This window comes from Bison bison, unplaced genomic scaffold (genome assembly GCF_000754665.1).
Source record: "Bison bison bison isolate TAMUID 2011002044 unplaced genomic scaffold, Bison_UMD1.0 scf7180017864251, whole genome shotgun sequence".
Classification (NCBI taxonomy): domain Eukaryota; kingdom Metazoa; phylum Chordata; class Mammalia; order Artiodactyla; family Bovidae; genus Bison; species Bison bison.
This window is the reverse complement of record NW_011494823.1, coordinates 1562823-1588150: the sequence shown is the minus strand read 5'-3', so window position 1 is coordinate 1588150 and position 25328 is coordinate 1562823. Positions and strand designations below refer to the sequence as shown.

General features: G+C 46.7%; 1 protein-coding gene across 1 annotated transcript in view; it reads right to left on the bottom strand.

The window, feature by feature from the left end:
* MAP6 (microtubule-associated protein 6) overlaps positions 1-25328 on the bottom strand; it is an 86576-nt gene that overhangs the window by 15474 nt on the left and 45774 nt on the right. Inside the window, exons 3-4 of the mRNA XM_010847560.1 lie at positions 6392-6605; positions 3566-3765 (exon numbers count right to left, since the gene is read on the bottom strand). Of these exons, the coding sequence (XP_010845862.1) occupies positions 3566-3765; positions 6392-6605 (414 nt within the window). The remainder of the gene's footprint in view (positions 1-3565; positions 3766-6391; positions 6606-25328) is intronic.

Here is a 25328-nt window from a genome sequence, read left to right as displayed (position 1 = left end):
TCTGGGGTGCCCATGCTTCTGCTCTCCCGCCTGTAGGCCAGTCCCTGCATGCCCCACACACCCACATCCCACCCACTCTCCAAGGTCCCCCCACTCATCATGAAGCTTTCTGATTCTCCATTCCTGGTGGGAAGAATCCTGACCTCCATCTGAGCTCCCCACTACCTGGTCTGTCGTTGCCTTGTCTGGATTCTTTTATGGCAGTTTCCACACTCCCGCGTTAGGTACACGCCAAGACTGTCACCCCAGAACCCACACAGTGAGCTAGCCCCCAGGGAGTGGAAACTCCACAATGACCAGATTAAATGAGTATGGGAAGGCATCTCTGCCACCCCTTGGGAGGAGAAAAACCAGAACAGACAGTCCTGTGGGTTGATAGGAAGAGGGTGGGGGTCAGGGGCCAGCCTCCCAGCCTGGCAAGGCTGTGCTGACCGCTCACCCCCAGCAACAGGGTATCAAATCGTTACACTACCTTGTTGGCCACTGGGTCTCCTGGTCCATCGTCGCCTTTCCCAACACTTAGCTCTGACTGCTTGCAATTAGTATCTGAGAGGCAAGTATCTAAAAGAGTCAAGCTGTGTTACAGAGGACCCCCAGAGAAACTGCAGGGTACAGCTCCTCTCGGGGAGAGCAGCTCAAATGGCAAAAGGTGGTTCCTTCACCTACTCAGCTGGGCCTTACCAAGGAAATAAGATCAAGAAAGTGGTGTTCGTCTTTAGCATTTATTTATAATTGGAAAAACTGTTTGTTTGTTTGTTTCTGAGCAAGCACAGACCACAAGCACGGCACAATCAATTGGCTATACATGAATATTTTTGTCATTTTCTTACTAACAGCAGGAATGAAATAGCACCAAGAAAGGTGTGCGCTACACATACATAGACAATCTGTGGTATGCAACAAAACCCAGGCCACAAAATCATAATTAGATGCTTCCGGTCTGCCTTGAGAGCAAAGGCATCATGGGAGCACCAGCGGAAAAGGGACAGCGTTAAGGACCCGAAGCACAGCTGCAAGGATCGGGTTTGCGGGCGAGTGAAGCAGATGGTGGGGAGGCTCCAGTCCTCGCTCTTTCGTCAGGGGGGTTCAGGGAACTGCAGGGAAGTGTACAAAAATGGGCCGAACAGGCATCTGAAGCTTGGCCGCCTTCAGAAAGGCAAGGCCGAAACACTGCTTGTGAGGCTGAAATCAGTTTCAGTCAGCATGTTTGGGATGCAGAACAAGACCGACTGAGTTTTATTTGTAAACAGCAGAAATCAAAGGAGGTTTCTTGCCAGTGAAGTGACACATTCAAGAGTCAAAGTGAACTACCAACGGATTTTCTCAGCGGGAGGTGCTATAAAGATGGGCAGACTGAAGACGTGAAGAGACACCCTACAGGTCATGGAAAGCCTCAGGTGGGGCAGGGAGGAAGCTCGGTGCCTGGGGCTGCAAGGGGGCAGGAAACACTACAGTTTGGACAACGCAAACTTGGATCAGACACAGGGATAAGTCCTATGCACCCTGGTGGTGCTGTGGTGGAGCCAGATTTATACACACTACCCATCATGGCCAGCTCCCTGTCAGGCACACAGGCCTTGAACAATCAAATGTTGAGGGAATGGTCCCTTGTGTGATGTAAAGTTTGGTTTACTTGATCTGCAAAGAAAACCAGATGACTATTCCATGGAGAAATTCAAACTGTGGCTAACATCAACATGTTTGATGAATACCAGGTATCTCAAGAGAACGAATGGACGTTGGCGAGTTTCCTGGACAAAGTTAAGGTCATGTGGATGGAGCTCTCTGACACTGTTTAGACCATTTAGCAAATACCTGAATCAGTACTCAGATCTACTCTAGCCCCTTCCATCGAGGCATCCAAATCTGTGATTCACAAACGCTGACACTCACTCACATCATCTACCTCCCTCAGTACTTCACCCTCACAGTTCCTTCTCTGGAACTGCCTTTTGGAAGATGGCGGAAAGGCCTGCCTGGCCCAGAGCTTTGTTTATGCAGGTCCTGTCCTCTTAGGAAATAGGGCCTGCGTAGTGAAGGCTTAGTTAATTTACAAGAGACGTATTAATAAGCCCGAAGGGGACAAATAAAACGGTGCAAATGGGGATTTTGCTGCTTGAACAGTCAGAATATGAGAGAGCTTGTGGAGGCTCTATTTCCCCCAACCTGAAGGACCTAAAGGGACTTCTGAGGTAGGGAACTGTGAGGACTTCACTCTTCACCGCTTTCAGGACAAAACAAAAGTACTTCTGAAGAGGCCCCAGCAATTTCAGAATGCTGGTGACAGGAAGCACCCTGCATACATGAGAAACAAAGGATACCAAGGAACGTACACGCCATCAGGTTTGCAAATGTAATTGTTCCGGTAGGTATATGGGGTCTTTCCACGACTCCCTGACTAATGCCCACAACACAACTCAAACACAGCTGGGGTGGCACTGCCACCCCTGGCTGCTTTGGCCACACAGACACAAGATACACAATACAGGGAGAGCTGCTTTTCTTCAGGAATGAGGTAAAAAAAAAGATGCTTGCTAATCACCGAGCAGGGAACGCTCCTCGTCTTAGGCTAAGTCACAGAAATCTCCCAGAACCTGAAGTTCAGCACGTTCCATCCTCTCCAAGAAACAGAGCAAGAACGGTCCAGGCAGGGACAGTAACCATTGACACAGTAGCCGCTATGTCTGCTTCCTGCTGTGTGTTTCTCAGAAGCAAGAAAGCCACATTCTAAATACACTATCGTTACACCTTGAACTTCCTTCCTCCAGTCCCCTGTAATGAGTCACTTTGCAAAATCAGCAGCACTGGATAGGTTGGGGGTTAACAGGAAAACAGTCTCACTTCTGTCACCTTCCTATGATGTCTGGAGGGTACCTATGACACCTAACTATTTTGCCCTGGCCTCATGTTGGTCATCAGGGGCACATCTCTTACTCAGCATAGAGTTTAAAGCCCACTGATAGGAAACTAAATGTAGTCATCTGTTTTAAGCAAAAGAGTCTATGAAAAAATTACTTAACAAACACAACTCATTTTATTGAGATTAAGGCCAAAAACATTTTTTTTGTTGTTTTTTTAAAAAATATTTCCACAAATCTTGTCAATTGCTGAAGCCCAGGTAAAGCTTCTATAGCACATGATATAACTCTGCGAATTTTGGAGAAGAACACTTTTACCTAAGTTCAAAATTGATCACCGGGGCAGACGCTGGGGAGGAACAGGAGGAGGATGCCCCACATTCATGTCGAAGCATCAGGACAGTTCCTCTGGTGTCCTCCTGCCTGCCTCACCAGGCGTGCCTGCCCCTGCCGGGAGGGAGGCACTGCCCTGCAAGTCAGCCGCGGACGGGTCCAGGGGCCCCGTGGCGTGGCCCTGTCTAGATCTGGACAGGAGGCAGGTCGCCTGAGAATTTCTCGCCAGAGAAACCAAAGAACTCCTAGAACACTCAGGACCCATGCAGACGGGAAGCCTCTAATCAATTTTGTGGCCTTTTTTGTTGATTAGTGAAAGAAAAAAAAAAAAAAGGAAAAAGAAGAGAAGAAGAAAGAGAAGTGCAGTGCATTACTCTTTAGCCTCAGCCAGCTTATTGTTCATCTCTGCGCTCTGCTCCTTGTCGGCAGTGGGCGGGGCGGTGCGCGCACTCTCCGCGCTCTTCTTCTTGGATGCCCGGCCCGACGCCCCCTGCTTGTCTTTGGCCTTCCTCGGGGGCTTATGGCTCACTGAGGTCTTTTTTGCTTTGGAACTCTGGAGACTAGGTTTCTCCACCTGCACGGAGAGACAGACAGACCGCAAACAGAAACACAGAGGGGGCGGGATTTGGAGGGAGAATTTAGAGAGAAGATGTAATTAGTGGAAAGATAATGAAAGCACAGGACTCTGAGAAGCATGGCATGTAAAGCCCCTTTGCTGACGCCTGGTCACCTGGCATCTCTCACCTGGAGCCCCTGGTCCCCCGTTCTAGCTGCCTTCTTGCTAGCCACTCTGGCTTCTGATGCCAGCTCTGGCCCCCATTCCCCTCCAAGGCACTGGACTGTATTTCTGGGCTGCTGCCCCTCCCCGTGGGAAGATTGTACCTCACTATCCTGCTCAACTCAGGCAGGCTCGGGAGTGGCTTTAGTCAATGAAATGTGAGCAGAGATGAGGAGTCCCCCTCCAGGCAAAAGGCCAGGGGTCGACCCACGCTTCCCAACTTACTCCTTTCCTCTGCCACAGAGAGGCCACTGCTCACCCTGAGTTTCAGCCTGAAGGGGTGTGGACATGGAGAGCTGCAGCCCACCCATGGTGGACACATGGTAATAAGAAATCAACCTTTGTTGATGGAAGACATCAGGATTCTGGTCTTTCATTCACAGCAGCAGCCGATCTTCCCTGTTTCTGACCTCCGGTGGACAGACGTCCTCACTGAGAGGCTTGGGCAGGCAGTCTCGCCCAGTGAGGCCTTCAGCGTTGCCCAGCATCCCCTCCTTCTCCCTGGCTGGCTCCCCAGATGGTCTTCTCCAGAACTGCCGTTCAAGTCCACTTTGCTCTCCCCAAGTTTTCTCTGCTAGTTCTTCCCCCCGATTCCTAGAAGACAGCTGTGGCTTTTCTTTCTCAAGAATTCTGGGCCACTGGATATGATCCCCCAATATGTTACCCTCCTCCCATCCATCTCTGGATTTCCTTTCCCCAATCTTCCCTCCTTCCTCCACTCGAATCTTCTTTTGTCCAGAGCCAACCCTACATCTCAGCCCCACTTCATCTGTAGAAGGGGGACAGAGACAATGCGGGGCCTCACCAGCTGGGTCATCCACTCAATGAGGTTCAGGGGCTCTCAGTCACTGTCGACCTATCAATAGGATCATCCTGGCTTGCCTAGGCCTGAGGGCTTTCATGGAATATGGAACCATTAATGTTATAACTGGAGTAGTCCAGGCAAACCAGGTTGGGTAATTCCCTTACCTGTAAACCAGTCCTGGACCAAAGAGGAAACTCCGCTGGACTACAAGACTTTAGGTCAAAGCAGAGCAAAGCCTACATAGGTTCTCAGACTTTTTCTGCTATTATAGAAAGGAGAGCTGATACTTTCATGATTCCATGTGGCTTGATATCATAGAATAAGTTATGGCATGTGTGATTCCAGCCTCAACAGCAGAATCTCCAACAGGCTTTTCCCCTCTCATGATTGCACATTGGGATACAAATAAGGCAAAGCATTATTGGATGGCATCACCGACTCAATGGACATGAGATTGAGCAAAACTCTGGGAGATGGTGATGGACAGGAAAGCTTGGTGTGCTACAGACCATGGGGTCACAAAGACTCAGACATGACTTAGTGACTGAACAACAACAATCGTCTTCATAGGAAAACACCCGAATCCACTGTATCTTCCTTAGAAATGAAAATCATTCACAAACTGTTCATCATAGTAACAAATTACTTGGAACACTTCTTGCAGCTGATGTGACAGGTGTGTTCTGACAGACTAAGGATTGCTGCTGGATGGAGGGAAAGGATAAGAAAGAGCCGGTGATTTTCAGGGACTCGGGAGGTGAGAAAGTGTCCAGTGATTGGAGCAGAGGATGAGGCAGGAGCTGGGTGGGAAAGAAGTCAGGCGAGGATGCCCCCATGTCTGGGCTAGCCCTTCAGGGGCAAAAGCACAGTTATTTTAAGACAAGGGGGTTTAGGGCTCAGGTGAGATTTTCTACCATTTCTTTCTGAGTTTCTCAAAATCAGAAGCTAGTTCTCTGGAAATCTAACAGTTTTTAAGCTGTTTTCATTTTAGGAAATGTGTGCTCAGTCGCTCAGTTGTGTCCTACTCTTTACGACCCCATGGACTGTGGCCCAGCAGGCTCCTCTGTCCATGGGACCCTCCAGGCAAGGATACTGGAGTGGGTTGCCATTTCCTATTCCAGGGGATCTTCCCGGCTCAGGCATCAAAACCTTGTCTCTTGAATCTCCTGAATTGGCAGTCTCCTGAATTTACCACTGACCCACCCGGGAATCCTTGTTTTAGGTAATGTTCCTTTAGAAATTCTGTTTTGATTTAGCAAAGGTTGGGGTTCCCTTGTGGCTCAGCTGGTAAAGAATCCACCTGCAATGTGGGAGACCTGGGTTTGATCCCTGGGTTGGGAAGATCCCCTGGAGAAGGGAACGGCTACCCACTTCAGTATTCTGGCCTGGAGAATCCCATGGACTGTATAGTTCATGGGGTTGCAAAGAGTCGGATAGGACTGAGCAACTTTCAGTTTCACTTTCCCGGTAAGAAGCCACTCTGTCTCTATGTGCTAAGACGGAAAGAAGGGACTTTAAGGTTAAGGACCAGAGTTGGCAGTAGCCCCGCCCCCATCTCTGCTACCATTAACCCCTCCATGTCAGGCTGCTGATGGGTCCCCAGAAGATCTGTCTCACCTTTGGAGGTTCCTTGAAGGGCTCGCTGTAGAGGCTGCGTATTCTTCTGCGATCAATGACCTTATTGTCAGCTGGGGTTGGCTTATTGGCCTCCCCTTTGAACTGGGCACTGTAGCTGGTCTCATGAGCCATCTTATCATCTGGGGGCTTGTACTGGGGCTTGGCTTTTATGGGTTTCACAGGCTTGATGTCCGTCCATGCTCTGAATTCATTCCTGCAAATCAAAGAAAAGCTAAGTGATTCGATACATCCTCTACCTGGCAGCAGGGCCTTCTCTCAGAGCTGCAAGCACAGCAAGCTCTCTGTTAGTGCCCGTCATTCTGACTGATGTGTGGCTGAAGAGTGACCTCTCTCTCCTCCTGTAAGCATCCGTTCTGGCCCAGTAAAGGTAGATTGTGGCAACAGCAGTAGTACCTCAGAGAAAGAGTGCAGGCTCCCAGCTCCCACCGCTTGATCGTGGACAAGCTGTTCTAATCTTTGGGCCTCCTTTTCACAATATCTAAAATGAGGCTGAGAAAAAAAAAAAGATCAAAAACTAAGATCATGGGATCCAGTCCCATCACTTCATGGCAAATAGATGGGGAAACAATGGAAACCATGACAGACTATTTTCTTGGGCTCCAAAATCACTGCAGATGGTGACTGCAGCCATGAAATTAAAAGACACTTGCTCCTTGGAAGAAAAGCTGTGACAAACCTAGGCAGCATAGTAAAAAGCAGAGATGTTACTTTGCCAACAAAGATCTGTCTAGTCAAAGCTATGGTTTTTTCCAGTAGTCATGTATGGATGTGAGAGTTGGACCATAAAGAGAGCTGAGTGTCGAAGAATTGATGCTTTTGAAATGTGGTGTTGGAGAAGACTCTTGAGAGTCCCTTGGACTGCAAGGAGATCCAACCAGTCCATCCTAATGGAAATCAGTCCTGAATATTCATTGGAAAGACTGATGTTGAAGCTGACACTCCAATACTTTGGCCAGTTGATGCGAAGAACTGACTCACTGGAAAAGACCCTGAGGCTGGGAAAGATTGAAGGCAGGAGGAGAAGGGGACGACAGAAGATGAGAGGGTTGGATGGTGTCCAAACTTGATGGACGAGTTTGAGCAAGCTCCAGGAGTTGGTAATGGACAGGGAAGCCTGGCGTGCTGCAGTCCACGGGGTGGCAAAGAGTTCGACATGACTGAGTGACTGAACTGAACTGAAAATGAGGCTGAAGACTCAGTCTTCAGTCGTTTATGAGTTCAGCACATATGACCTAATGCTGCTGTGTGTGAGGTGAGGGAGTTGTGACTGTTACATGGACAGTCTGCCTGGTAGGTTGTGGTCAAACAAAAAATGCCAGTTCTGTCCCTTCCTTTGTTGTGATGAAGACATTTTGTAACCCTGAATCCTTAGTTTATTCCTCCCTGTGATAGCAGAGGGCTTGATTTTTGTGTGCTGCCTGAAACTTAACAATCTCAATCACTTTAGGTGAAAGTCCTTATGAAATGTCTAAATGCCTGCAGATCATAAGTGAACTGTACTGAACACAACTGGATGTCACCATGAGGACTTGTGTTGGGATGTATGATGTATAGGAGAGTCTTGGTGGGGTTGGTGTAAGTGGCTGATGGCTCTTACCCCAGTGATCCCCATCTGCTGCTTTTTACAGTCACTGTGCCAGGCTGCTTGTTCATAGCACTCTCTCTCCTGGTTTCTGATCTGTTGCAGGACTGGAGAGGAGATGGTGACAATGTTCAAAACAGGGTGAAATTAATATCGCTGCTGATGGAGGCCACCAAGTCTGTCCTGTTTGTTGAGTGCAAGACTTTGAGTGCCTAAGCTCTGTAGCTCTGAGGTTTTTCTCAGGTTTCCCTTCATTTGGGGCTGTGAGAAGCTGTGGGAGAGGAAGAGCCAGTGTACTATCTGTCGAGTTAGGTTCTCCAGTGCCCTCTCTCATCCTCATGGTAACTCCCTCCTTCGGGGCTCAGACATGAGTGCCACCAACAAGAGGCCCCAGGGGACAGTAGAAAGAGAGCTCAGACTGTGATGGAGACACATGGATTCTAGCCCTGGCTCTACCTCTAGGTAGCTGCTGAGAAGGTTTCTCCCCTCCCTGAGTCTTAGTTCCCTCATTTGTCAGAAAAAAAAGGCTGACCAGATGATGTCCTTATAATGTCCTTCAGGCTCTGAGGCTCTCTGAGTTGATACAGCTGGTTTGGCAACACTGAGCTACACACTGGTCATTTGAGCTCCTGAGGGGCACAGGCTCACGTGTGAACAGAGAGACTACAGTTTCTTAAGAGACCTTCCCCAAGCTTCAGGCTCACCTTTCCAGTGTAGCTGGGACCTCCACCTAGATGCCCCCACCAACTCAAACTCAGCGTCCCTCGAAGCAAATCATTCTGTCTCCCCTGCCAAGTCGTCTTCTCTTCTTGGACTCCCTTGCTGCTCCTTCTCACTCACTCACCCACCCACCATTCATTCATTCATTAAACATTTACTGAGTGCTTAGGTCTGCTTAGGATGCTGAGCTCAAGGCGCGGGAGTGGGAGGGAAGGGAGGACAATAAGGGAGGCTCCGTGTAGGAGAAGGGTCTGGGAGCACAGGGGAGGAGCTCCTGGGCCAGGTTGGGAGTTGAAGGACAGGTTCTGGAGGGAATCACAGAGGTTGGCAGAGAGCTGACCGAGAGAAGGGGTGGGTTCCAGGTAGGATGAGGAGCACACAGAGAGGCGCAGCCCCCTAGGGGGATGTGTGGGAAGCTGGGGTGACAGGGCTGAAACCTGGGGGGTACATGAGAGGCTGGGTAGGTCATGAAGTTCCTCCCAGTCTGGCCAAGGGGATGGTCTGGACTGTAACAGGGAGATGCCAAACGAGTTCAAGGTGCATGTGGCCAGTTTCCTTTTGGGGAAGAGAACTTTGGAAGCAGTGTGAATGGGGACAGAGCAGAGGGGTGGGGCTGGAAGCAAGAGGGCTGTGCAGTGAGCTGGGAGGAAAGCAGAGGCCTGAACTGCGAAGAGGGGTGGTGCTTGGAACACAGCGCTGAGGGGATGGGCAGGACTTGAACTCCACTGAGCCGGGGGAGGCAAGGCTCAGAGAGAGATTTGGGGGTTTGTGAAATGGGGTGGGGGGATGTTACCTATGAGCCAGGGAACCTTGGAAGAGAGGGGATTTAGGAGGAGGATTGACACCCTCCTGATTCTCTTAATGGCAGCACCTACTTAGCTTCTAGAGAGCTTTTTGATCCTCTCCTCTTTCCTGTGCTGCTACTGCTGCTAAGTCACTTCAGTCGTGTCCGACTCTGTGCGACCCCATAGACGGCAGCCCACCAGGCTCCCCAAGTCCCTGGGATTCTCCAGGCAAGAACACTGGAGTGGGTTGCCATTTCCTTCTCTACTCCTCTTCCCTACACCTCTGTAGACTCAACCCATTGCCACAACCTGACTTCTGAGCCATTCTGTCTCCACAACAGGCCCAGCTCTGGCTTGGGTTGTAGCTGGGTCTCTGATCACTATTACCTGCCTGAGGTGCCAGGCCCTCCCTCCTTCCTCCCACTCTCAGTTCCAAAGCACTGATACTTGGCCCAGGTCTCCTGGTAGCCAAAGCAATAAGAACCTGGCTCCCAAAATATGATGGCAGAAACCTGGGTTCTCTGCTCCCACCTCTGCCTACTTGCTACAGAATGAGGTCTGAGGTAGGTATATACCGGCCCTAAGCACTGTTTCTAGGTCATCTCTCCTGGGCCAGCTTTCGCAGCTTTCTCTCTACAGTGGCTGGCAAAGGTCTCACTGTGAGCATTATCAATGGGACGTGTCCTTGAGGGGACAGCTCGGTAACCCTGGTCTTGAACAACTTTGATACATCATCTCTATGTGGGATGTGTTAATGAGTCTCATAATAAGTTCACCACAGTTACAACAGGCTGTTAGGTTTAAACCAAAATTTTATTACCTAGAACTTTCTTTGAACCCTCCACAAAGCCTTCCCCAGCCACATGGAACAACTAATCATATGTCATAAAAGAAGAATTATGTACCATTCATTTGTTACCTCTTATAAGCTGGAAGATTGTTTTTGTATATTTTCTATAATCCTTACAATGACTTTGAAAGAAGGTAGTATTATTTTTCCTTTTATGAAAGAGGGTCACCAAGGCTCAGAGAGGTTAAGTGGCTTGCATAAGGCCACACAGCTGGCAAATAGCAGAGTTGATTCTCAGCCCAGGTCAGTCGGGCCCCACAGCCCACCTCCTTCCCACTGCACTTGGACGATGTGCTGGAGCTGCAGCATGCCCGAGGCCCCTGCCTGGGCAGGGTTGGGCCTGCTGTCTGCAACGCCCTGGAGGCTTTATGTGACACAGACTGGACAGAGAATACCTGTGCTCCTCTGGCCCTCACATGCTCCACCCAGAGCAGTGTGGGCCACACGCCCAGGTCAGTCACATCTAGTGTCTCTTGCCATGAGTTTCATGGTTCCCTGTAAACATCAATTCCCCTTTCTCTGCAACTAGATTTCCACTTGTTCACTCACTCACTCATTTGTTTGGCATTTGCCAAACTCCAGCCATGGCATGGCACGTGGCCCACAGAGAGGAGGAAGCCAAGGTAGAGGTCTCTACAGTTTAGTGAGTCAGGGTTTGTCCATGTGGGATCCCAAGGAAAACCCGAATGAAGCAAATGGGACAGAGTCCAGGAGGAGAGAGGGGAAAAGATGCTCTGTTCTAAGGGGTGAGGTGGGGAAGGGGGCACTGAAAGATGCAGATGGAAAAGTGGGTGGGGGGAATCGGGCAGCAGTGAGGTGTGTGGGACAGGTTCAGAGGGCAGGTGACGCGCTCAGGGAGTGGGTGGGTGGGGCTCTTGGAGGGATGGCAAGGTGACTGGGTGGGCAGGAGCTGGGAGCAGGCCCCAGAGCCTGGAATGCCATGTCAGGATGCTTGTTCGAGGCCTGGGGAGCCACTGAACACTGCTGAGCGAGGTGACTCACTGTTCCTATTCCTCCACTGACAGTATCCCCTCCTCGTGGACTCTCCCAGTTTTATTCTTCAAGGCCCAGTTCAGGGCTCTCCTCTTCCAGGAACCCCTCCTGGATTTCTCAGTCCAAAGTCTCCCAGTTCTTGGCTCCTGGGGCCTCTACTGTACTATTTGACTCTGTGGTTACCTAGCAGTCTCACGATGCTTTAATTCTTTCATGATTCTATTTGTCTCTCTTGGGAGATAAGATGCTTAAGAGAAAATTCAGAACAGAACTCTCCTTCAAGTCCAGTCTCATTTGCATGGCTATAGAGCCATATTCTTTAACTTTTCCTATGGCAGACTGCAGGTTAGGGGCCTGGCTGGGTGAGGACCCCAGTCCCCACCCCCCTGCCAGGGCCCTTCCCTCACCCTGGGCCATCATTCAGAGCCATACTCCATGTCTTTCCTATATTCTTTGTAAGACTGAAGGGTTTGGCATTCAGTAGGCATTTACTCGGAGAAGGCAATGGCACCCCACTCCAGTACTCTTGCCTGGAAAATCCCATGGACCATGGAGCCTGGTGGGCTGCAGTCCAGGGGGTTGCTGAGAGTCAGACACGACTGAGCGACTTCACTTTGACTTTTCACTTTCATGCATTGGAGAAGGAAATGGCAACCCACTCCAGTGTTCTTGCCTGGAGAATCCCAGGGACGGGGGAACCTGGTGGGCTGCCGTCTATGGGGTCGCACAGAGTCGGACACGACTGAAGCGACTTAGCAGCAGCAGCAGCAGCAGCAGGCATTTACTAGAAACAGCTGTTAGTGGAGTTCCTTTCTGGTCAGCTCCTGGCCCTCCTCTGAGCCCCTCCTGTCCACCCAAATGGGGCAGTGCTTGCTCCTTGGAGACAAGAGAACATCAGAGACTTCTATCTAGTGTTCATCATGCTGAAATGATGACGGCCTCACCAGCGTGGCTCCTGCCTTTGCTGGAGGCCCTTTGTACCAGGCACTGAGCTCTGTTATCTGTGTTTCCCTGCTGCCCTGCAAAGCACAGCAAAACATCCAAGAAATATTTGGAGGATCAAAGAAAATCAAGTGTTCTGTTCTACTGCAGAGACTTGTGAAGGCTGCTTATATGTAGGGCTTCTATTATTACTTAAAGCGTTAGTTGCTCAGTTGTATTTGACTTTGCGATCCCATGGATCGTATCCTGCCAGGATCCTCTGTTTGTGGGATTTCCCAGGCAAGAATACTGGAGTAGGTTGTCATTTCCTTCTCCAGGGGATCTTCCCAACTCAGGGATTTAACCTGGGTGTCCTGCATTGCAGGCAGATTATTGCTTAAACCACCTCCCTTAAAACCCATGAACTGCAGGTCTTAAGTCCTTTTCCCTTCCTAGGGTGAACATGCGAAGTCACCCAGCTTGCATAGACTCCATCCTCCCTAGATGGACGGGAGGCACCCAGCACCCGGCTGAGCGAAGCTGCCCTGGTGGGAAAGGGGCTGACTGGGGGCCTCGGGAGCAGCTGAGCCTCAAGGCAGGTAAGGAGAAGAAAGCTTAACAAACACTTGCCCAACAGCTACTTATTAAAAGGCTGAGCCCTTTAAAAATCGAATCCTGCTTTAGCCTTTGAACACCATGAGTGGTCACTGTTATTTACCCCATGCAGAGTATGAGGAACTGAGAACAGAGCAAAGGGAAGGGACGCCAAGTCAGTAGAAGCTGGTATGCGGTGAGGCAGTTACTGGAGCGCAGTCTGCCTGACTCAAAGGCCTTCTTGTGTCTGCTTCCCTGCACTTGGGGATGGCTGTGTAACCCACCACTAGCTCCTGGCAGTAAACACAAGAAAGCACTGCTCTTCAGCCCATCTGGTGCGCACTGCAGCAAGGCTCTGGGTAAACTGGGAGGGCGCCCCTTCTCCCCGCATCGGCCGGCTGCTGCCCTGGCCTCCTGGAGTTGTTCCTCATCCACAGCTTTTCCTGTATCAGGATGTAAGGAAGTCACGGGGACAGGATGATCCAATCACTTTGCCAAGGGTCCCCTGTGCCCGCCATAGCAGACCCCCAGATGGACCCCATTACTGGAGGGTCAGTGCATGACTGATGTCCTAATAATCCCTGAAGGGGCAGAGAGGGTTTGAGACTATGATGTCTCTCCATGGTGGGTCAGCTGCACAGAGAAGTGGCTCCACTACCATGCTCAGATCTGGGCTTAAGGACTCCTTAAAGGACGCTGCTGATGGCTCCATGTGCTAGGAAAGCCTATGGAGAAAGCCTGGGCTGGTCCCCAGGCCCTAGCCAGGGATGGCAGAACAGGCCCAGGGCGTGCTGTCTCAGGGGGAAACAAGATTTTCCTGACCTGCTCTTTCAGGACTTTTAAATCCCAGCCTGGTCATGTCCAGAGTGGCTGCTGAAGCAGGGCTTTTAGATCGTGCTAACCAGGTGAAGTTTTTAAAGGGGTCAACAGACACCCTACCTTCACCTTCTCCTGTCCAGTCCCTCTGCCCACCTCACCTGGGCCCTCAGCACCTCTTCTGTCTCCCGGGACCTAGCATCGGAATCCTGGTCCCTGTCTCCTCATTCTGACCCACATGAGACACGCTGCAGGGTAAACCTGACTCCAGCTCAGCTGTGGGCACACTGCTCCTCTCTGGAAACACCTTAGCTGTTCCCAAGGTCCTGAAGGACCAAGTTCCCAGCTGAGGGCCCTTCTGTCATGTGTCATGACACGTGGCAGTCAGAAGGGCCCTCAGCTGGGAACTTGGTCCTTGAGGACCTTGGGAACAGAAGAACTGTACAAAAAAGATCTTCACAACCCAGATAATCACGATGGTGTGATCACTGACCTAGAGCCAGACATCCTGGAATGTGAAGTCAAGTGGGCCTTAGGAAGCATCACTACGAACAAAGCTAGTGGAGGTGATGGAATTCCAGTTGAGCTATTCCAAAACCTGAAAGATGATGCTGTGAAAGTGCTGCACTCAATATGCCAGCAAATTTGGAAAACTCAGCAGTGGCCACAGGACTGGAAAACGTCAGTTTTCATTCCAATCGCAAAGAAAGGCAATGCCAAAGAATGCTCAAACTACCGCACAATCGCACTCATCTCACACGCTAGTAAAGTAATGCTCAAAATTCTCCAAGCCAGGCTTCAGCAATATGTGAACTGTAAACTTCCTGATGTTCAAGCTGGTTTTAGAAAAGGCAGAGGAACCAGAGATCAAATTGCCAACATCCGCTGGATCATAGAAAAAGCAAGAGAGTTCCAGAAAAACATCTATTTCTGCTTTATTGACTATGCCAAAGCCTTTGACTGTGTGGATCACAATAAACTGTGGAAAATTCTGAAAGAGATGGGAATACCAGACCACCTGATCTCGCCTCTTGAGAAATTTGTATGCAGGTCAGGAAGCAACAGTTAGAACTGGACATGGAACAACAGACTGGTTCCAAATAGGAAAAGGAGTTCATCAAGGCTGTATATTGTCACCCTGTTTATTTAACTTATATGCAGAGTACATCATGAGAAATGCTGGACTGAAAGAAACACAAGCTGGAATCAAGATTGCCGGGAGAAATATCAATAACCTCAGATATGCAGATGACACCACCCTTATGGCAGAAAGTGAAGAGGAACTCAAAAGCCTCTTGATGAAAGTGAAAGTGGAGAGTGAAAAAGTTGGCTTAAAGCTCAACATTCAGAAAATGAAGATCATGGCATCCGGTCTCACCACTTCATGGGAAACAGATGGGGAAACAGTGGAAACAGTGTCAGACTTTATTTTTCTGGGCTCCAAAATCACTACAGATGGTGACTGCAGCCATGAAATTAAAAGACGCTTACTCCTTGGAAGGAAAGTTATGACCAACCTAGATAGCATATTGAAAAGCAGAGACATTACTTTGCCAACAAAGGTCCGGCTAGTCAAGGCTATGGTTTTTCCTGTGGTCATGTATGGATGTGAGAGTTGGACTGTGAAGAAGGCTGAGCGCTGAAGAACTGATGCTTTTGAACTGTGGTGTTGGAGAAGACTCTTGAGAGTCCCTTGGACTGCAAGGAGATCCAACCAGTCCATTCTGAAGGAGATCAGCCCTGGGATTTCTTTGGAAGGAATGATGCTAAAGCTGAAACTCCAGTACTTTGGCCACCTCATGTGAAGAGTTGACTCATTGGAAAAGACTCTAATGCTGGGAGGGATTGGGGGCAGGAGGAGAAGGGGACGACAGAGGATGAGATGGCTGGATGGCATCACTGACTCGATGGACGTGAGTCTGAGTGAACTCTGGGAGTTGGTGATGGACAGGGAGGCCTGGCGTGCTGCGATTCATGGGGTCGCAAAGAGTTGGACACGACTGAGCGACTGATCTGATCTGATCTGATCTGATGATGTGGCCTGAGGTGACCCTTCCAGCTTCCTTTATCTTCATCTGTTCCATCACTGAGTGAGCATTTTCTGCATGCCAGGCACCTTGTAATGCCCTTAGACTGCACTGTCCTATGCAGTCCTCGTAGGGACCCTGTGCCAAGGGGACCATCACTGCCCGGGAGGACGCCATGGCCCCATAGCCCCAGACACAGACTGTGCTCTCCTGCCATGCTTTCCCCTTCCTGGCCGCCATTCTCTCCACACCTCCAGTCGCTGAAGCACTGCATGACCTTCCGTGCCGGGCTCCAGTGTGCTCCCCTCTAGGGAGTTCCCAGGTTCATTGCCGAATCCAGCCTGCCTCCTCTGACCTTCACCTCCTGGTAGCACTGACTGTGCTCCAGCTTGTCCTAGGCTCCCTGTGGAGACATCTTCCTTTCCTCCCAGACTGTGCCTGCGCTGAACGTCAGGACTGTCTCCCTCTGTGTGTAACCCTCACTGTGCCCTGGAAAGGGATTCAGAATGCTGCCTCCACCACACCCCTGTGAACAGCTGAACACGAAGTCCCTGGGTTGCCCCCGCTGGGGAGGGGAGATAAAGCTGCTACACAAGCATCTCATGGCCTCTACACCACTTCTCACAGTCTGTCCACAAATTCCTCAACACTCTTGCCTTAGTGTTAGCATCAGTCGTTCACTTATGTCCAACTCTTGGTGACCCTATGGACTGTAGACTTCTCTGTCCATGGAATTCTCCAGGCAAGAATACTGGAGTGGGTTGCCAGTCCCTTCTCCAGGGGATCTTCCCAACCCAGGGATCGAACCCAGGGTTCTCGCATTGCTTGGGTTGTAAGAACCTGAAGGAGAACATTTTGCAGCCTTCACTAGAGGTAGGAAAGCCTCCGATGCAGCAAAGTTGGTTAAGAAATAACGTGCCTTGGGGCATGGTCACAAGCAGAAACAAAGAAACTCAGGCACTCATGGGAGAAAATGATGCCTCAGTGCACACAGCACATGCAGGGCTTAGGGAAGCACAGGTAGGGAGGTCAGGGAGGTGCGAACAAGCAGAGAACAGAGATGGTGGTTCCGTGGCAAGACTGCAGGCTCTAGAATGAAATAAACTGGGATGCCATCTCGGCACTCTCCATCAGCCCCTCATCTGCTCTGCAGCTCAGTGAGCTCATCTGGAAACTCTTGGACAGGGCCTGTTTCACAGGATTGATGAGGGTTTAAATGAGAATGCATTAGTTGTAGAAGGCCTTAACGTCAGAATTACCAAATCTATGGTGGATAATTATATACTAATGTATTTAGTTTTCATTACAGAGTCACGTGTTCAAGAAAAATGATGGCACGTCTTCCCCATTCCAGTCACGGAGCTGGAAACAGTGTGAAAGCCAGATGCTGCTTCTGCCTCACTGACCTTGCAGTCACTCGGGAGGTCTAAGCAATTACACAGACATCAAACATCCGTCAAGGCTATTGTTTTCTTCTGACCACTGCAGCCAACGTTCCAGTGCCCGAAATGCACAAAATGCGGACAGAAGCTCCCAGTGGCGAATTCGTTTTGTTTTAAATGATTCATTCTGAATGCATTTCATGTTAAACTCAAACAAAGTGGCATTCAACGAATGCCTGATTAATTGAATCTCCAATACGGAGGGTCCACTATAAGCAGATGTTCACTTCTTAAGGCCTTGTCCCACTTAAGCACATTTTCCTGCAGTGATTCAAGGGGAGATATTGAAAGAGCAATTACAGAGGGAGAGACGGAAGACAGGCGGGAGCTGGGTAATTGATGAAGCCAGGTCCCAAAAGAGGAAGGGGGAGGGAAGGCGTCTGAGGAATGCAGGGAGGATTTGGCCTTGCAGAGACATTGTACAAGAAGAGAATAGAGGCTAGCCCTTCGTTTCTCATGTGGAAAAGCCTGACGTTTACAAGAAACAATGGAAGAGAATTATAGAAGGACAGTTTTACAGCTGTGAAGAATATCTACATGCATTAATTGGTATAAACCACTTCTTAGCAGAAGTGAAGGCAGAATAATAGATTATTCCCAACTACAATCAAATATAAATTCTACTTCTCTGCCCATAAGCTCAGATTTATTTATTATGTGTCCTAAGTCCTTGGGAAAGAGAATTCTTTCTCCATTCTCTTGACAACGGAATTCTCAACAACATTCCTCGACTGCTTTATGAGGAAAGAAAACCGCACTTTACAATCTTAATGGTTTAAAATCTTCTTGTGGATGCACATCAGTGATTTGTGTTGTCATGGAAACACTGTCTTCATTCAAAAATCACGTCTACACTTGTTATATTAAAGTGTTCTAGAAGGGAAGCGGGCTCCTTCTTGAACTCTGACAGAGGCAGTCAGTGAGTGATGTTGGTTGCCAAGCTATTGTCAGGAGTTGGTTAAAGGACGCAGGATTTGTAGATGAAAAAGAAATGAATATCCCTGAGCCTAGAGGGTGGCAGGAGGCTTAGAAGTTCTCTTCTTCCAGGGAGGAGTGGATGGTCGCTTCTTCCAGCCAGAGATGTCTGGGTCAAGAGAGGGGTGTCATGGTCTATGCAGGTATATGTGCTTCGTGCATCTTTCAGTTTCTTTTGTGTGAAAGGAAGAAAAGGGACTCTTATGGAGAACGCCAACATTCTAATCATTTAAGATTGGTCTTCTTACCCATTAAGGTCTGGTATGCATGCGCAACACTGTGTATGATGGCTTTTCTAAAACAAGGAAAGCACACACTGGGCAAAAATAAATTGTCAGTATGTAAAGTTGGAAGCTAATCTAATGTGAACAGAGAATGAAAGGACAAGAATCCTCCTTTCTCTTACATGGAAATATCTGGCATGGACATCAGATGGCAAAAACAAGTGTTGGGACGTGGGTCCCCTCGATAGGTACATGGCTCATTCTGCAGGTCACTGCCATCTTGGCCTGTCACGGGCTGAGCGGGGCCCACAGGCCCCTGGACACCGAGGCAACAGTGCCTCACATAAAGACACGCGCGTGGACTGTATATAATCACGAGGTGTTGTTCAGTCTCTAAGTCCTGTCTGACTCTTTTGCGATCCCATGGACTGTAGACCACCAGTCTTCTCTCCCCACAGAATTTCCCAGGCAAGAATACTAGAATGGGTTGCCATTTCCTTCTCCAGGGATCTTCCCAACCCAGGGATCAAACCCGCATCTCCTTCATTGGCAGGTGGATTCCTTACCATTGAACTACCAGGGAAGCCCATAATTTAGAATACAGATAGATAAAAGTGAAAACTGCTCGAACTAGGAGTCAAACATTTGTTTCTATACAAATTCAGATTGCAGTATCTATGCTAGGAACTGTAGGGAAGAAAAAGGGTGCAAAATAAGAAACTTACAGTTGGCAGAGTGAGAAAGCTTGGTGGTGAAGGTAAGCACACACACAAATACGCCTCACGCAAAAAAGAGTAAGAGCTAGATGAGAGACTGTGAGAAAATTCCAGTCAACTCCCTCCTCGATCCCTTACTCTCATGTTGGCATTATTATCTTGATTTATTGGTGGCAGAAATGCAGGGGTAGTTGTGCTGCAAGATCACAGTGGTCTGGTTGAGGCTGCTGTCTTCTGGATGGCTGTGTCCCCAAGGACCCGTGTCTATTACTAGCAGAAAGATGGTTCCTAGGATAGGAAATGGGAACCCTTAGAGTTGTCCCAAAAATGGGGAAAGAGTGCTGCCTCCTTCTGGGTAAACCTAGAATTCTGGGGGAACACTCCCATGAGATGATCTATAAAAAGTGGTTGATAGACCTTGTATGATATACCTACTGAAGTGCTTGATAAATATGTTTCCCCATTCCTTGTTCTCTGTATAGGAGGGATCTGTAAATCTTTTTTAAAAAATAAAGCTGATGCTGAAGATATCATTTTATGGCTTTTTGAGATCTATGCTAATTTATTTAAAGTGTAGCTCCATTATAAGGAAATACTAAGAACAACTTTATGTCAATAAACTTGACAATATAGATGGAATGGACAAGTTCTGAGAAAGATGCAAATCACAAAAACTGACTCAAAAAGAAATAGAAAATCTAAATAAATGTATTTCAAGTAAAGAAACTGAATTGGTAATTTTAAATCTTTTCACAAAGAAAATCCAAATGCCTGGTGATTTTTCTATCAAACATTAGAATTAAAATTCACATTGTTGAATTCTATCAAACATTAAGGAAAAAATAAATACCCATCCTAACAATCTTTTTTAAAAATAGAGGAAGAGAGAACACTTCCCAACTCATTTTAAGATGGGTAAAATCAGGTATTACCCTGATACCAATCCAGTGAAACACATTATAAGAAAACTATAGGCTAACATTACTCTTGAATATAGATATTAAAACACTTAACAAAAGATTATCAAATCAAACCCAGCAATATATATAAAAAAGTTAAAGCAGCATTAACAAGTGAGGTTTATCCCAGGAATGCAAGTTCGGTTTAACATACAAAAAATAAATTCTGTAATATGTCATTTTCATAGAATAAAGAACAGAAATCATATGATTATTTTTAATAGATACAGAGAAAACACTAGACAAAATCTAACACCTTTTCATGATTAAAAAACTCTGTAAACTAGGAACAGAAGGAAATTTCCTCAGCCTAATAAAGGACGTCTGCAGAAACACTACCACTACCATCATACTCAATGGTGAAAGACTTGATGCTTCCCCCTAAGATCTAGAGTAAGATAATGTTGTCCACTGTCATTATTTTTATTCAACATTACAGTGGAGTCAATAGACAGTATAATAAAAAAGATAAAGAAATTAAAGGCATACAGATTAGAAAAGAAGTAAAATTATCACTATTTGCATATAGCATTAACTGGCATTTAGAAAATCCTCAGGAAACCACAAAAAGTTCTAGAACAAATGAATGAGTTTAGCAGGGTTACTGGATACACACTCAATATACAAAAATTAACTGTCTTCCTACAGACTAGTCACAGACAGTAAGAAAATAAAAAATTAAAAAATCCATTCACAACAGCATCAGAAAGAATAAAACACTCTGGAACAAATTCAACAAAAGAAGTGCAATGCCTGAACACTGAACACTACATAATATTGCTGAGAGAAATTGAAGACCTAAACAAATGAAGACCTACACAATGTTCTTAAATCGGAAGATTCAATATTGCTAAGATGGCATTCTAGAAATTGATCTATAAATTCAAAGCAAATCTTATTAAGATCCCAGCAAGACTTTTTGTGGAAAACGACAATCTGATTTTAAAATCGATATAGAAATACTGGAGACCTAGAATTTATACAATTTTTTTGAGAAAGAGAAACAAAGTGAGTATTGCTATTTCCTTATTTTAAAACTTATTATGAAGCTACAGTAATCAAGTGTGCTTCTGGCACAAAGATGGAGACATAGATCCACAAACAAAATAGAAAGTTCAGAAACTGATCTTTGTATACATTAGTGTGTTGAAGTTGACCTATCCTAACTCACAGAGCTGACTGTCAAATTTTCAGAAATGTGGTGAGCTGATTGTTAAATTTTTGGTAGCTTGAAATTAGCTGTGTGAATGTATTCATACTAGGAAATTGGCCAATACTACAAATTAAGCCCTTTCTTTTCCCCAGGAAGTCAGTTGTTAAATATTTATCATCATACCACTATTCACAAATTTGTTTTCGACAACGGTGCTAAGATAAATCAATGGAGGAGAGGATAGTCTTTTTAATAAATGGTTCCAGGAAAACTGGGTGTCCATATGGAAAGAAAATTAACCTCAATATTGCCTTATACTACATACAAAAATTAATTAGAATGGAGCCAGATGAAATTCTAGGTCAGTTTCTAGGATGCCATAGACCTAAACTAAAAGTAAACTCAAAATGATACAACTCCATAAAGAAAACATGGAAGAAAGTCTTATGACTTTGGAGTAGACCAAGATTTCTTAGATATGACACAAAAGCCAAAAAACGATAAAATATAAAAAGATAAATTCAGTTCATCAAAATTAAACATTTTTACTCTTCAAAAGACACTATTAAGGCAAGGAAGAGACAAATCAGAGTCTGAGAGAAAAATATTGCAAAACACATACCTGGTTAAAAAAACAATCTGTATCTAGAATATATAAAGATCTCTTATAGTAAAAAGACAGACAACCCAATTTTAAAATGGGAAACCTACTGATAGACACTTTACTAAAGAAGACATACAAATGGCAAATAAGTACATGAAAATTTGTTCAACACCACAATTTGTAGGGAAATACAAATTAAAGCCACAGTGAAATACCACTACACACTCACTAGAATGGCTAAAATAAAGATCACTGACAACATTAAATTTTGGCAAGAATGAGGAGCAACGGGATCTTTCATACATTGCTGAAGTGAAGTGAAGTTGCTCAGTCATGTCCGACTCTTTGCAACCCCATGGACTGTAGCCCACCAGGCTCCTCCGTTGCTGATGGGAATGTAAAACGGTACAGTTATTTTGAAAAAAAAAAAAAAAATTGTTTTTAAGTTAGCCACACACCATTGTGCTCATTCACTTTAGTCGTGTCCAACTCTTTGCAACCCCTAGGGGATGTAGCCTGCCAGGCTCCTCTGTCCATGGGATTTCCCAGGCAAGAATACTGGAGTGGGTTGCCATAGCCTCCTCCATGTTATCCTCCTGACCCAGGGATCAAACCTGTATCTCTTGTGGCTCCTGCCTTGCAAGCAGATTCTTAACCACTGAGCCACCAGGGAAGCCACATACCATATGACCTAGCAATTCTATTTCTAAGTACCAAAGAGAAATACACTGCAAACAACAGATACAGAAGTGTTAATAACAGTATTATTCATGGTAGCCAAAAAAGCTGGAAACAACCCACATAAATATTTAACAACTAATAAATGAATAAAGAAAATGGTAAATCCACACCAGGGAATAATATTCAGCAACAATAAGGAATGAACCAATATGAATGAAATCTCAGAAAATATCATGCTAAATGAAATGGCCAGACAGGAGATACAATGCATTGTTTGATTTTGTTTATATAAAATTCCTAGAAAAGACAAACTGTAGAAACAGAATGATCCATGGTTGGCTAGCAGGAGGGCTGGTGATATTCTGACACTGTTTGCTTGCCCTAATGCATAAACTCATTAAATCTCATCAAACCGGACTCTTAAAAGGGGTAAATTATTTGTCATGTAAACCATACTTCAGTAAAGCTGTTAAAACATCCAGCTGGATCATCCTTTTTCCTCACATCCCCCCTCATCTTGCAGAGCTGATTCCTGCCTCCTTTGGTGCCCTGGGACTTCTCTGTACCAGCTTCTGTGTCTGATTGCTCACAGCATGCTCTTGGTTGTTTCCAAGACCATCTGGGAGGCCTGGGAGGACAATGGGGACTTCTAAGCCCTCTCTGTGGCCCAGGTGCTTAGTTTGGAGGCTGGAACATTTCATCATGCACTCAACAGTGTTGATGAACAAGTAGACATGTACTCTTGTCTTTGCTTTTTTTGTTTTTGTTTTGGTTGCACAGCATGTGGGATCTTAGTTCCCTGATCAGGGGTTGCACAGGTGACCCTGCAGTGGAAGCACAGCGTCTTAACCATTGGACAGCCAGGGAAGTCCCTTGTCTTTACTTTTTTGATTGTAAAAGTAACACGTAGTTGTCCATTTTGATTTTTCCCATTAATTGGTAAGAATCTCTGTAAGAGTTAGAGATAAAAATATGGCATAATATTTCTCTGCCACTGTGTTTCCCAGTTTGTCTTTTGCCTACATCTCTATGGCTCTATCTATGTCTATGCAAATCCCAGTGGCCTGCCATGGCCTTCTGTTGGGACTACAGCCCTGCTGCCTGGGGCCTCAGGGTGTTTGGATGAGTCCACGATGAGAGACCCCGGTGTTCTACAGCAGTCTTCTGAGCATCGCTGGAAAGCTGTGTACATAAGGCCTGAGAAAGGACAAGAGTCAGTGTGGCTTCCTCGCTTGTGGTTACATCCATATATAAGCTTTAAATTTGCACATGGCCTAATCTATAAATTTTTTCCTTTATGCTTTTACTCTTGAGGCTATGCTTTAAAAGTCCTCTATGTCAAAATCATATAAATATTTATACCTTTTCCTTTGTGCATTTATGTATTTATTTCCTTTAAATCTTAAGCCATTGGGAATATATTACTATTTTTACATAGACTGCCAAAACAGACAGAGCATCACAGTACCCACTATTGGCAAGGATGTGGGGAAACTGTAGCCTGGTCCAGCCCAACAGGGCTTCTCTGTAATCCCAGGGCCCAGCAGAGGGTCTGGAACATCACACGTGATCACTGCATATTTGCTGAATTTGTGAATTTAGTGAATGAAGTGAGTGAAGCTTTAAAATTGCTATCCTTTGATCTCACAATTCCATTCCTAGGAGCTGGCCTTAAACAAATAACTGGACAAGAAAGTTTTTTTTTTTTTTTCATGTATCATAACACACTTGGTTATCATCATGTGTGAAGGCTGCAGATCATTGCTCTGTTTGGAAATAGGAATACATTCTCAGTCTGACAGTGGAGCGTGGCTCCAGAAATTATTAAATAATATTGAGCACAACAGTATTAAACAGATGATCCCCATGATGCCATTTTTCGTGCATTTAATGCCGGTTTGTTTCTTGCTGCTAATGATTCACTGGAAGTGATACTGCTTAAATTCTGCCTTCGACTGCCCACGCTCCACTCGTCTGAGGTCAGAGGAGCCCTGAGATGCAGCAGGGAGAGGGCAGCCTGGCAGGAAATGGGTGGGTGGTCTGGTGAGTGAATAAAGGACTTCATTTACCCAGGCAGACTAACCTTGTATGGCTTCAATACCATTCTTTCTCTCTATGTTGTAAGTTTACTTCCAGGAAGTCTTTCAGCAACCTGCAAGCCTGAGGAAGCAAGAGGCCATCCTCAGAGGCATCAGAGGCTGAGAGAATGTGAGCCCATGTTCAGGCCACACAGTCTGGAGGGGCTTCTTCAAAACTGGGGTCCAGAATCTCTTCCTGAAGCTACTGTGTAGAGTGCGGTCTTGTTTGTTGCTTGCCTGGGTCAGAGGCCAGCGTAACAATGATTGGATGTGGCCGACGCCTTTACAGGCCGGTTGCTAGGGGACCAGAGAAAAGCTAGGGCTGCACTGCATCTGTCTTTCTTCCTCTCTGTTCCAGGGCGGGAGGAATTCACTTGTTCACTCTTCAACCTTCTGTGTAGCCCTTATGGCTGGAGGTCCCCCGAGTCCAAGACTGGGGCAAGAACTTACCTGGGCTGCACCTGCCAGTCAGGGCCAGATCTGAGCCCAGGTCTGTGCAATTCCACGTGTCAACCCCATAGGCTGTCCTGTGAAACCTGAAACACTCCCATTACTCTGTGTGTTGTACATGCCTGTCCTTACCTGGGATATATTATTCTTTCCCTTTTCTTGGCTGGAAAAACTGCTACGTCCAGATGCAATTCAAATACAGGCCCCTACAGAGGTTAGACACGAGCCTGTATAACACAGGGGCTGTTAGGAAAAGGTCTGTGTTTCTTTTTTTTTTTTTTTTTTTCCTAATTTTACTTTATTTTTAAACTTTACATAATTGTATTAGTTTTGCCAAATATCAAAA